Source organism: Melanostigma gelatinosum (genome assembly GCF_949748355.1).
Source record: "Melanostigma gelatinosum genome assembly, chromosome: 9".
Lineage (NCBI taxonomy): Eukaryota > Metazoa > Chordata > Actinopteri > Perciformes > Zoarcidae > Melanostigma > Melanostigma gelatinosum.
Genome location: NC_136642.1, coordinates 5,348,537 through 5,363,047, shown reverse-complemented (window position 1 = coordinate 5,363,047; position 14,511 = coordinate 5,348,537). Strand labels below are relative to the sequence as shown.

The window sequence follows — 14,511 nt, the reverse complement described above, 5'->3', positions numbered from 1 at the left end:
CAGTCAGAAGAGTGATGGTGCACATGGGAACCGCTGTATCTCCTGTGACGAGGTTATCAGGAGCTCCTCACACTGCTGTAGATTTCTGCATACAGTGTGGGGCAACTGCTGATCGGATGAAGTATCCAAGGCTCAGTCAGCACAACTGAGTAACTCTGTCCCATCAACTGACCCTCTGTGTCGTAGATAACCATGAATGAATGAACCTCTGCCATCATCAAAAACAACAAACAGGCCACATACAAAAATAACTCAACAACAATGTATATTGTTAAAAAGGAAAGAACTCACACATAAAAGGGAGAAAGCATTCGTGAGAAATGTAATATGTATTTTGATATATCTTTTATATATCAGTAACTGAACGTGTTGATACCCGTGCAGTTGTGGAAGAAGTATCAGATCTTTTAATTAAGTAGAAGTGGAAATATCTCAAGGGAAAAAAAAGACTTCACTACAAGTAAAAGTCCTGCTCTCACAATTTTACAATAAGTAGCAAAATGTACTGAAGGATCCAACACTATATTTAATCACAATCAGAATCAGAATCAGCTTTATTGGCCATGTGTGCTGACGCATACATGGAATTTGTCTCCGGTTTCCACTCCGCTCTCAATGTGCAAACAGAAATTTACAATAAACAAGAAAATATATGTACAAAGAATAAAGAAGGGCAGCACCTTTGGGTCAATGGCGGTCGCTATTAATGTGTACGCAGCATTCTTAGCTGTAGACGGTTGAAGAAAAGCTAATTTTTACTCCTTCATGTGTTACTGGGCAGTTTCATTTAGAACAATAACAATACATCATATTTCAAGTTCTGTATGTAAAACCTTGATGCACGCACGCACGCACGCACACAGTGGACTTTTGTCTTTCTTGTGGCAGCCATCGAGCATCAAGGTTCAGCCAATTCCCAGATTGTACTTATCTGCACTTTTTGATGAAATTATGATTAGCTGTGATGAGCTCATCCTGTGGAGCTATAAAAGCCTCAGTCTCTCTGACAGAGGGCACAGTTACGTCCGAGAACCCCAGGATTTAAGGTACGTCTCTGGCTGGTTGCATTGCGTTGGTGTTTCTGATCCTCTGTAAGGCTGCAGACAGAAATGTCTCATTCATTTGTTTGAGGAAAACACATTTGACTGCCGGTACTTCAATTTCTTACTTGAAAATGTTTGTGCTTATAACTGCTTTACGACAGTTTGCCACCATTTTATTGTAATCTCTGCAACTTTCAGTGTCATCTGAATAACCTCTTTAACTTTTCTCCAGTTTGCTCTTGCTCATCATCTGCAGCCATGAAGTTCTCAATCATTGCCGCTCTTGTCGTTGTGATGGCTGCTGCCCATGGTAAGACATATTTCCCCTCATTTAAAAAAAAGCAGTATTTTATATGCGTAATGCATTTGTAAGATCAGGCATAGACTATGAAATATATGGAATTACATCCGAATATCTGCTTCATTTTCTGCACATCAAAACCTTTTCTCTTTGACATTGAAGAAACTAAAACTAAAAACTGTTTTAACTGTATGTCACACGCATTTGTAATAAAAGGTTAGACCTTTCTGAACCCAAAGTTGACCGTGCACCTTTTCAAAATTTGAAAATCAACCAAATGCAAAGGGTTTTGTGCAGGCCCACCCTTCATTCTGATGAATAGGAGGCATTACTTTCCATATTCGTAACTGTCTTGTCCCTGCACTGTGCAAGTTTGATGAAGATGAGTCAACGTGTGTTCACAGGCACTGAGGCCGGGTCACTGGTCAAGCGTGACGCACAGACTAACTTGTCCCAGATGACCAAGCTCATCAAGGACATGTCGGCCAGCATCACCAGTGCAACCCAGGACATGGTGGACAAGGTCAAGGCTCTGGAGATGACCAACACTGCCCAGTAAGTATACGAACTATACTTCTTTTAAATCCAACAACTCGCTGCTGTGTTCAGTGTTCCTTGGCCGTCTCATGAACACAATTATGTTGTTCTATAGTTTTGTCAAGATGCAGTAACTTTGACTTTGCTGTGCTTGTATTTGTGGGGATCTAGGAATTTAAAATCACTGTTCCCCTCTGTGTGAGCGACAGGTTGGAGAGGGTGAAATGCTTCAAGCATAAACTTAGAATGTAAATGGATTCAGTGTTAACCTGACGGTACGGCAGCTTGGTTGCTCTTAAAACAATATGGTCAAATCGTCATATGGAAGTTCCAGAAGGGCTAATCTTCCTTCTGCAAACTTCATTTTTTTTTTAAATCTAATGTACACACCAATACTCACTGTCGAAGTTTATTTCTTTTAATTTGAACATGTAGAAAATCTCATGTAATGGGGAAATTCAACACCTGAGATAAACTGGCTCTAAAAACAACAAATATGTCACTTTTCTGTCAATTGCCAAAATGAAAAAGTCATATTCATGATACATGTAAAAGGCTAAAGGCTTATCACCTCTTTGGACAGTAAATGGCTGGTTTATTTAGATTAACTCACATTATCGTGACCTAAAACCAGGACAGTTACACATCATGATTCTCAAAAGATTTTCCTGAAGAGTCACACCAACACATTTTCAGGCAGTTCCAGTTCATTTTTCTTTATTCAGATTCAAATAAACAACAAATAATACACAAAGCAGAGTCAGCAGCAGTGATTGACGGAAAACATATTGCTTCCTCTTCCTCCCACAGGACTTACGCGGAGAACGGCAGGTCCCAGATCCAGCCTCTGGTTGAGAAGGTCATGGCCGAGGCCACCAAGCTGCAGGATCAGGTCAAGCCCTTAGTCAGCAACATTGAGGAGCAGATCAGGCCCATGATGGAAAATTTCAACACTCAGGTCAAGCCTCTGACCGACAACTTCTACGGCCAGGTCAAGCCTCTGACTGACATTATGGAGAAGTTCTTCCAGCAGGTGATGGACAGCACCAAGACCCTGCCGGCCCCCCAGTAAAGCACACTGCTGGTTCTGCCCACAACACGTCCCTGGTGTTTATCTGTCGTACTCCTCTCGGCCTTTGAGCCATCTGACATGTGATGCTTGTATGTCGTCATTAAAGGGGTTCAAAAGTCATCATTTTTGAGCTGACGTATTCTTTATTCTGACTGATATGAGCAAATGCTTGATTTGCATTCAGAGTACAGAGATTAATTTATGAAAAGCCAAAGGGCAAGTACTCAAGTTGAAATGAAATATCCTGTAGCAGAATCTGGTGAGAGTTACTCATTGAAGTGGATATCAACATTACCTCTGACCTTTGGGTCAATGGTGCTTTCCATCATTCATGGTCCAATATTCTGAAGTAGGCTGTCAAATAGGTTGGAGTCCAGCTGTAAGATGAGATCGATGAGATCAACCCAAATGAATGGATGTTCTGACTTTAGGTCAATAATTACCCCAATATACAATCATGATAACCAGAACAAACCGTGTAAAAGTCCACTTTTTAATCAAAACAACCTTTACGCTTGGGTGGAAATTGAAATTAAATCACATCCACAATTAAATAGATGAGCAGATTAACAACGGATGCATTTTAAAGTTGAGTCTACCAGTCGAGTCGATCAATATCTCAGAAATACTTCAAATATCATTTTATCCTCTCTCCGTTAACACAAGAATTGCTAACAAACCTGAGCATGAGCTTTTTCCCATTAGGAATAATGAGATGACATATTTCTATTTGAAGCACAGTTTGAACTGTGCGTTCAACATTATGATCGTTATTGTGAGGCTAATTTGTTTTGACAAACTACTTCACAAAAGTGTTTCTTACTTGTGTCTTTCCGTCTGCTGCCATCTGATCCGCACAGAGGGGCCAGAAACAGACTCACGGACCCCGCTGGCGTGAGCCAATTACATTCAAAATGAAATGATTCGTTGGAAATAAATCACTCTTAAACCAAACACAACGCTAAAGATCTGCAATGATTTTTAGACACACACAGTTAAGAATAAGCTAATTCTTTGGTGTTCACAGACTTGGCTTGAGTTCAAGCTTGTGTCTCAAAGCAGCGAGGGAGACAATGACTTGTTGTCAGTTTAACAACAAAACAACAAAATCACGAGTCTTCCATGCTGCCATGGACTCCCTCATCCAGACAGCGAAGGCCATGAAATGTACCTCCTTTCCTTCCAAAATACATTCTTTTTCTCTGTAAATTAAAAACCTGTAAAGCATTTTATTTCAAGCCAACTTCAAATTAACTCATTTAATAATTACTGGGGGAAACAGAAGGATATATATATTAGCTCTCTCAATAAAATATATAGCACTTATTCTCTCCAGTGATAATCTGTCACCACACACTCCTTCCCAGTCCTGTTGCCAAGCTACGTGCCGTACTCAAGGTGGCCTCCTTGAGCTAAAGTAGGATCCTGTGACGAGGCGGGAGGGCTGAAGGAGCTTCACACAAAACCTCCGGTCTCGGTTGAAGGCCGGGGCCTTTTTGTCACTGAAGAACTGGCAGTCCTGAGCGGCCTTCTCCTTGTGCTTGTGGAGATTAAATGAATGGGTTGGCAGCCTGTCAAGAAAGCATCTGGAAAAGTGCTCAAACTCATGCTGGAAAGAAAAACACTGATAGATGTCGTTCTGTTTCAATCCCTGCACTTATCTCTGAGTGACTACTTCATTTTGCTTCACATTTGAAAAGAGTGATGAAGTCACGGTGGAATATTCTGTTCCCGCTCGCCTCTACATTGTATTCAGAAAGATATATATTTACACTTCTATGTGCTGAAACCGTGCACCACAAATGCAGTTCCTCTACCTTGAAAAACATGGAGCCGACAGGTTTGTGGGAACCTGTGGAGGGTTCAGTGTGTTCTGGAGGAAGGACGAGGCAGAGGGATGGAGAGGCTTGAAGCTGGAGTCAGGGTCATCCGCCGGGACAATCGATGTGGTCCAAGGCTCGGTGCAGCCGGTGACAACCCCGCACGCTGAAACTGAGAGAAGACACCCGCTTTGCAAGCTGTCGTTCAGTCACTGTGCTGCGTTTCTTTGTACCGGCGTCAGTGTTAATAAGTTCAATGTCAGTTTTATTCAGCTGGCAGTCAGCGACGCTGCAGCGGCAAAGCACTTGAATGGTGAGGAGAAAGTATGCTGTGAGCATGTTGACATGCTTTCCACTGCAGGATTCTAAAGCTCTGCTATACTCGTTCAGCCAAGTGCTTGTCTCTATTAAATGACGAGATTCAATTCTACAGGTTCCAGGTAAAGTCTGTTGTCAATAGGGATCAATAATTTAACATTAATAATCGTGTTTTAGACCTCTGAAGTCAGCCTTTGAGGGAAGACGCATAGTCAGTTTCTTACTGGCACTTTGCCATTTTGTTAATGCTTCAGCTGGACACGTACTGTATCACAGTGATGGACACATAGTACAGTGGTGGACACATAGTACAGTGATGGACACATAGTACAGTGATGGACACATAGTACAGTGATGGACGCATATCACAGTGATTGACACAGCACAGTGATGGACACATAGTACAGTGGTGGACACATAGTACAGTGGTGGACACATAGTACAGTGATGGACACATAGTACAGTGATGGACACATAGTACAGTGATGGACACATAGTACAGTGATGGACACATAGTACAGTGGTGGACACATAGTACAGTGATGGACACATAGTACAGTGGTGGACACATATTGCAGTGGTGGACACATATTACTGTGATGGACGCATATCACAGTGGTGGACACATATCACAGTGATTGACACACAGTACAGTGATGGACACATAGTACAGTGATGGACGCATATCACAGTGATTGACACAGCACAGTGATGGACACATATTGCAGTGATGGACACATATTACTGTGATGGACGCATATCACAGTGGTGGACACATATCACAATGTTTGACACAGTACAGTGATGGACACATATTACAGTGGTGGACACATATCACAGTGGTGGACACATATCACAGTGAGTGACACAGTACAGTGATGGACACATATTGCAGTGATGGACACATATCACAGTGGTGGACACAGTACAGTGGTGGACACAGTACAGTGATGGACACACATCACAGTGAGTGACACAGTACAGTGATGGACACATATTGCAGTGATTGACACATTAAACTAGTGGATACATATTAAAGTGAACAAACGATATCATATTCTTCATTCATATCAGAATAAGCACTTCTATTTTCGGAGATGTACCAACATGTCACGTTAAATGATCACTTATTTCATAAAATCACAAACAGCATATTAAGCGTATAGGAATTGGTATTCTGTCTTCATACACGATCGTCTTATTCTTCAGCTCTATCTGATGAAAACACATTTTTGTTCTGGTAACAGAATAAAGGATTGAAATAGAGCTATTCTTCAATCTCTTCTGTTGCAGCCTGAAGAAAAAGTGACATATTATTTCTGCATTTACGGTCGTATTTTTGAAAAATGTCATTGTGTGAAACTGATTCCTACTGACCATGAATGCAGAAGGTGATGAGAGTATGAACTGAAACTTGATAGGATGTCAGCCAACAGTGCTGCCATCTCACCAGACGCTACAGACAACCCTCTGTGTGTGTGTGTGTGTGTGTGTGTGTACCGCACAGGCACAATGGAACCTGATCTGCAAGTGTGTGTTTGTGCTTTTGCTTGTATGTGTGTGTGCAGACATTACTACAGTACAGTCAATGGGGTGTGTGTGCCAGTCTAAGGTGTGCATGTTGCCAGATAACCGCCGCTTTGTGTGTGTTTTTAAATCGGAATGTGTGTATTTGAAGTGCTTTTCAAGAGAATGATTAAGAAGAACCAGATTTGTCAGGATCTTAGCCGCAGTTTGATGTTAAACGCAGGGACACGGAGACGGAATGGACCGGTTGCACAACTGAAAATCAATAAGAGAAAGCGGGTGACAGAAGACAGTCATGAATTGTCGGAAAATATGTCTTTGGATCAGCAGAGCAACATTTTTGCAGTAAACACGAATAATTGGCGATACAGAAACTCTCGGTACGTCTCGGTCAAAACAATAAAATATATACACAATATAATAATGAGAGACACACAATCAATCTGAAGGTAAAATCGTCGACACTTACCATTTCTGAATTCGGCACCTGGGGTCATCCACGAGGGCGTTGATTGCAGGTGCACAAAAAAAAGCAATTTTAACGGCACAAAGAGAAAGCGGAGTCTTTATCAAAAAAAAAAGAACTAATTTGAATTCACAAAAAGGATGTTTAAAAAAAAGAAAGAATCTAGGCTCAGAGAAAAGATGCTAAAATACTTCGGGGTTGAGGAGATAGAGGGGTTGAGGGGCCAACCTCAAACAGCCAGCGGTTAAAGACAGAGTCGATGTTGGCCTCTGAGGGAGAAAAAGAAAGTCTGTCTCCCATGGCCAGTGGAGAACACTGATAGATATGTTTTTGCTGGCATGGGTTATGTTTTTACTCAGAACTGACAGACTGACAGCCCCCATGCACACAGGTGCTATTCAAGGAAACTGTGTAAAAGTGACGTCACTGAGAAAAATCTAGCCCACAAACCTTTTCAACACTCAAGTCCCGCCCACTACATGTTGCTCTGTTCATATTCTTTTCCAATTTTCTCCTTTTTTCCTCTCTCTCCCTCTCTGCATCTCCACTTCTCTCTCCTTTCTCTCCCTCTCCCTCTCTCTCTCTTCACTCTTTGTCCGCCTGTCTTTGTGGGCTTTTATCTCCATCATTTTCTCCTACAAAGTGCATTTCAACAAACTATGAAGCCATAAACACACGACTACTCACAAAAAGTCTGACAGGCGTCTCTATATATCTCTATTCCAGTTCCTGTCAATGTCACTCACTCTCTCTCTCTCACACACACACACACACACCATAGGTTGAATACACTATATGCATCGCTCAGTGTTTGTTTTCATTTTGCTGAATGCACAATATGCTCAGGATGTCTCCGCCTCGCCGCCGTTTGTGTTGCTTTTGCAAATGCGCGCAGCTTCCTGATGTGAAACCACCAAATGAAGCTTCTTCCAATTTGGAGCACGGCCGTCTCTCTCTCGCTCCCTCTCTAATGCTGAAACACCACTTTGTGAAATTACAGTACAATTTTGAAAAGTAGAAACAGGCGGCAGGCAATGCAGGTGCTCAGCCTCCGCAACAATGGAGTGCCGGCCTTGGTGATGGTTGCTAGGCAATGGAGGAAATACAATGGCCTCCTCTGAAACCAAAGGCCCTTAAGTGGACTGACAGGAGTGAAAGCACAGACACACACACACACACACACAAAATAGAGCGATGCAGGGAAAAGGAGAGTGTAAGTGAAGCTGTGCACCTCTGTGTGTAGACGCTTGACCGAAATATTGCAGTTGCTGTTTGGAACACAAGGAGGGATCGTACTGAATAGGAGCGAATCAATTCTTTTTATTTTTCTTAAAGCAAAAAAATTGCAAAAAACCCCCCCAAAAATAGACTTTGTGCATGCTTTGTGCATGTATCGACTATGCAAGCCGTTGCTTCATGCTTGTATTAGATAAATACGTTGTGGGGCCTTTTATTTGTTTTCGTAGACGGCTTGGGACAACCTGATAGTGGTAGATAATGTTTCAGACGGAGCAATGTATTGACCAATCACATGGTCAATAGAACAACAATCGGTGGCTGCTCACGTCTGGCAGCCTTGTCTGCATCTCCATCTGTTGGTTAATTTCGCCGTCCGTCCCTCCATGACCGTCCATCAATCTGTTGCCATGTGTCCGTGAACATCCATTCATTCCTCCACCTGTCAATCCATCCAGTCAACTGGCTAATGAAACAACTGTGTGTCATCGTTTCACGTCCATCTGTACATTTTTACGCTCAGACAGTGAAGAGACAACATGCAGTAAAAAAAATAACAACGGAAGCCTGACTCTGTAATCACTCAAATCTACCAAAATGATGAAGCAGAATTAACATTTAGTCATTTCCCTTTTTAAATTGTTAAATTTTATTAAAAAAGAAAGAAAATAATAATTTTGGGAAAATATTAAGAATGCTGTCTGGTTTAATGCGGGGCATGAGGATATACTTTTATTCAGCAATATATTTCTGAAAAATAATCAAGCAGTAAAATGAAGCCAAATTATAGAAAAAACCCCATCATCCTCTGGGGATGACAACTGCCAATGTACTGCATTTTTGTAGCAGCCCAATCAGGCAAGTGCACTTTGCCAGGAGGTGTTTGACTGACTGAGAATAATAATGTAACATGTAGAAAAAACACCGGGGGTTTTTTCTCTCTCTCTCTCTCTCTCTCGCTCTCTCATTCAGTGACCCTCCTGACAAACTGAAGCATTATTATGGAGGATAAACTTGAGCCCATCAGTGAAAATAACCTTGTTAAATGTCTATTGTTGGTGGGGGTATATCAAATACATTTCAGTGAAATGAGCTGCATTAAAGCAACGAAGGGCGCATTTGGGAATGCAACCAGACCAAGGGTGATATCTTTATTTCTTTAACAATACACCAAACACAATTTGGAGGTGCAGCTCGGATAATTACAGCGTGGGGGGGTTCTGGGCTGCCTGGCCACGCCACGAACACAATAGCAATAAAATGAGTCGCCAGTCACATGCTGACCTTTTGAGGCATTTTTAACAACCCTGGAAATACTAAGAAGGGCCGTATCTCTCTGAAGTACTCCCCTTCCCCTTCAATCCCCCCCCCCTACACATCTCCCTCATCTGCTGGAGAGAAAATGAAGCACCACTTCAAGCCAGTGCTATTATTTGCTCCTTTCGGGGGCCCTGGCCCCTGAAGTACTGCACTCAGTTAGGACATCTAATGTAGATTCCATTTCAGCTGCTATTAGGCCTCATCCGTTACAGCAGAGCGGCCTGTTCGTTATTCCTCCACTGCTCTCTCCATCCTCCGTGCCTCCCCCCCCTCCTCTGTTTTTCGTTCTGCCTTCCCTCCACTCATCCTCTCATTCCTCCTTGCTCTTTCATCCATCTGTCCCCCTATCCCATCCTGCCATCTCTCCACTCCAGCACTCATCTGACCACCCCGGTTTCTTCCTCCCTCCCTCCCTCCATCCACTCCACTCCACTCCCATTCCCAGCCATGCCCCCAGGGGAGCCATGCAAACTGCTTATTCAACAATCGGCCGCCATAAAGATATGTAATGACATTTTCGAAGGCAAAGAGGCCTGTGTGGTTTTTAATTCATATTTAATGGCTGTCAGGCTAAATAGCCCACTATCCTAAATGGGAGAGAGGCTGCTGCTCTTCCACTTAAGACTGAGGGCCGTCTGCCTGTGGATATCTGCTGGCTGTCCAGAGCCACTGCCTCTTTCTGGTTGTTCTCCTTTTGGGTCATCACTCTCCATACGAGACACAAGCTGATGAAGCTTGAGAATGCATTATCTTACAGCAAGAAGTAAAAGAAAAACATGTCCCACGTCGTGACCCAATTCCAATTCCACATCCCCGCTATCTGGTTTGGGATGGAACTAAATATGACGGACCCTACACGCGAACCCACAAGAGGAGTGGAAGTGGGTAGGGAGAGGGTGTAGGTTCAGTGGGGCGGGGGGGGGGGGTCATTAGGCCCTTCCCGATAATTACGCCGTTGACTTATCGTACGATACATTGACATGACCTCGATCATTTTTGCTGACCTCGTAAACAACGTAACACAAGTGCGGAAAACACGTACGAAAAAATCCCAAACGCAACTTTAAAGTACAGCTCAACACTTTAGGACATGAACATGTTCTCCTGATTGAAAGTCCTGTGTTTGTCCGACCCGCCCTGTTTGGCTTTTTCAGTCTTTATTATACGTTATTACACACACACAGTAAAAACTACAACACCTTCCTCTGAAATGTGGTGAAGCGTCAAATGGATATACTCAAGTAAAGTACAAGTACTTCAAAATTGTACAGCGCTTGAGTAAATGTACTACCTCGGTACATATATGCACCGATCGGTTTCACCAAAGTCATTATTCCAGAAACTCTGCCAGTACTTCGACTTCTACTTTAAAACCACTCTGATTATTTGTTTACCCTTTCCCAAAATTGAATGTGATTGCCATGTAGCATTAGAAATGAACTCATAAGAATCAGAGTCATTATGTTGGCTTTAGTAGCTGCTCTTATTGACCAACAATAGGTAAGTAGGTAGTTGTTTGGTATCATAATTCAGCAGGATGTCTCTGTTCAGTCTGGTCTTGTGCCTTTTACTATCCGTTCTGCTCCTCAGGGGCAATTATTTGCTGTTATTTTCTGACTAATAGTTCATTTCCTTTCCATAGAAGCAAAATTACTACATTTCCCTCATTTCCAGCATTTTGAGGTGACACAGTCAACATTTGTGTGCTTTAGTTTATGTACAGAAACAGCTTTTATGTGCCGTTCATTTTAAACCTGCGACAATTCCGTCTTTCCAGTCAATGAAAAACAAACCGAAAAACATTTTAAACGCGCTCAGCTCTACAGATGTCAGTGTTGGTCGCTCCACCACTTTGGTCTACACTGAAATATCTCAACTATTGGATGGATTGCCATGAAATTCTCACATTCACAGATCCCAGAGGATGGATCCTATATTTCTATTGGTCTTTGGTTGATGAAAAAATGTTCGCAAAACTAATTACATCCTCATCAGCTTCTTTCGTACTTGAGTGCTAATTTGCAAAAGTCAAACTAGATGGTGAACATTGTAAACATTATACCTGCTAAAAACCGGTGCGTTGACAGATTTGAATGAGCTGCAGACGCTGAATCTTATTTCAGTTTTTCCAGACACAACAGACGAAGGCTCACATGTATTTTTCCCGTCATCACTCTCCGGGCTTTTCTCTCTCACTGTGAGAGCTCAGTCGATGCCCGCCGCTAACCTCAGCCCAGGCAGGAGCCCCTGAGGTTTAAGATGTTGGACTGCGTGTGGACTTTTTCCCCTGGCCCACTGGAAAATATGAGGGAGGGAGAATTGATCTCTTCCCATTTAGGAGTCACTGCTCCTCAGCATGGCAGCAATGAAGGTGCAAAGATCCAGCCCGGTACCTTTTGGCAGTTTGAGAATGAAATGGTTTCGAGTGCATCGACACAAATTGTCCATTTTTTTTCCTGTCGCTCAGCATGGAAACAGTGCCGATGGAAAGTCAATTATAGGACCCTTTTTTCGCGGTGAACAATAATTAGATGCATTCACGTGACTATGCAACGGTAAAGTTACGTAGTATTAATCATCAACAAAGACAACTTGTTGTGGGTGACAGGGGAGGTGGATGGGTCCAACACACACAAGACTTTCAAACATCGCGTTGTTGTTGTGATTTTGTCGTCTGAAGCAATCCTTTTAAGCCCAACCATGATGTTTTTCCCACACCTAGCCAGGTGGGCTTGTTGCAGTGACCTAACTTTCGTTTTGTAACGTCATGCGGTCCCGAAAAAGAATAACACTGAACATGTTTTGTTGGTAAAGTTAACACGACACAGAGATGCAGTCTCAAGGCTGCAGAGAAAGCGTGGCATCCACTGACTGATTTCTGGTAATTACATATTGGCAGAAAGGAAAACCCTGAGGGCCATTTGTCATTTAAATTGAACATTTGGTCTAATATTTGGCACACCAGGGGTCCTGCACCAATGAAGCGACAGCCTTGGAAAGCCTTGAAAGGAACCATAGTGGTGCAACAGCTGAGAGAAGCGCTGTGTGGTCAATCAGATGTGATGCAATCAAGTTCATGAAATAGCAATTGATTAAGTGTTAGTTAAAATTAATTAGTCAAAAAAAAGACTCAAGTCTGTCAGCCATTAAAACATGTATATCTAGAGGTATTGTATATTATAGATGTAGACTATGGATATAATAGCCAGTAAACCAATTGTGTCCATCGTAGCCAATGGCTGACCAGTGCAACATGCGGCATCACCAGCAGCATTAAGTCATCGTCATGAAACAACAGAGCTGGGGGGTTGCAAGTGGGATCATCGCCACTACAAAATATTGATGCCCCGGCTGCCTCGTATCATTTTTTTTTTTTTTCCTGAGTGGAGTCCAGGCGCTGAAATGTAAATAAATCTATCAGGGCAAGGAGCTGGGGGCTCCGGTTACCACTCCTAACAATCAAGAGGCTTTTCATGCTGCCCTGGAGGGCCATTCCTGTAACGCTAGCACACTGGAGAGCCACAAATCATCATCTCTCCCTCCCTCTGCCGCTCTCTCCTCCTCCCGCTGCTTCTTCTTCTCGGACTTCTTCCCCTTCAGATTTTTCTCTTTCGCTCACACCAAACACACCACTGTCCTCATTTTCCTCTTCAGCCTTTCCCTTTCTTTTTTTCTAGCGCCTCTCCTTTATTCCTAATACTCTTCATCACAATCCCCTCATGCTTTCTGCTCTCACACAGCTCTGTCTTTATATTCTCACTCCTACTCTTTGGTTCTTCACAGCTCCCGAACGCTCTCCATTGAAGCTCGCGCTACAGTAAAATGAAAGACTAGAGTGAGTCTTACAACCACATTTATCAAGCTCTCAAACATGTCGGTTTTCAGAAAACCACCCATCAACATGTCTTTTGTGTAAGAATATGGCACAAAATGTGTTGCTTATATCACTCTGTATATTTCCCTCACTTACTTTCATATTTTGCGCTCTGCAGTTGGTGATTTTTGTACGTCAAGAATTTTAACTTTATCTTTTATATGTGATTCGTTTTCTGATTCACCATCTGGTTTACATTTATGTTCATTGTAGGTCTGAACATCAAAAGGACCACAAACAACTTGCTTCATTTATTAGAAAGATTTGTGTTTTCATGATCTGATATTTCTCTCAATAACTTTTACTGTGGATACAATTAAACAACATGACCAAAAATCATATGAAAAGAAAATAAGGCTCTGCACATGTCGATCAAATGCAAGCAATTAATAACAACGCCAAGCTGTCGGTCTGTAGACATGAGGACAAAGATTATTGTTCCTCATGCCAAAAGGCTCGTGCGTCAGTTGCAGGAATCCCGCAGATTTAAAGAAACGATTTCACTTAAAATAATGTTGAAATGCAGAAAATCTCTACAGGATACACGATTAGTTGCAAATGAATAGAGGGCAGATTTATTTGATCATCCATCAGCTCAACCCTCACGCCACCATATTTTAGTGCCAGCTGTCTTCTTTGTGCTGTTTACACCACACGACTCTTTTGTGGTGCAGAAATGGATTTGCTTTGAAAGACGGCATGCTCTTTTGAGGAAATTTGAGGAGAAATGTAGGTGAGGGGGAGGAGGTTTTGTTCGCAGGTGAGAAAGGAGGTTTTCGCAAAAAAAAAAATAACTTTACAAACCTCCCTGCACACATCTTGTCATCAACTACGGCACTAAAAGTCTTACTTGCTGCGCTTTGAACGACCTGCCTGAGGAGATAAAGCTCGTAGAATCGGTAATCTCTTTTAAATCACTTCTTAAAACACATTTTTATAGACTGGTTTTTTCAGTGATGTCGTCAGCTTTTCCGTTTTTTTTTTACTACATTTTATT

The 14,511-nt window shown here is 42.3% G+C and overlaps 1 protein-coding gene across 1 annotated transcript; it reads left to right on the top strand.

Moving 5' to 3' along the window:
- Positions 1-1,301: 1,301 nt before the first annotated feature.
- Positions 1,302-2,953, top strand: LOC306782036 (uncharacterized protein; the record flags this gene model as incomplete). The annotated part of the gene is made up of 3 exons (XM_079275184.1): positions 1,302-1,353; positions 1,749-1,899; positions 2,692-2,953. The coding sequence occupies 3 exons, from the start codon at positions 1,302-1,304 to the stop codon at positions 2,951-2,953; spliced, it is 465 nt and encodes a 154-aa protein (XP_079131310.1).
- Positions 2,954-14,511: the final 11,558 nt, after the last annotated feature.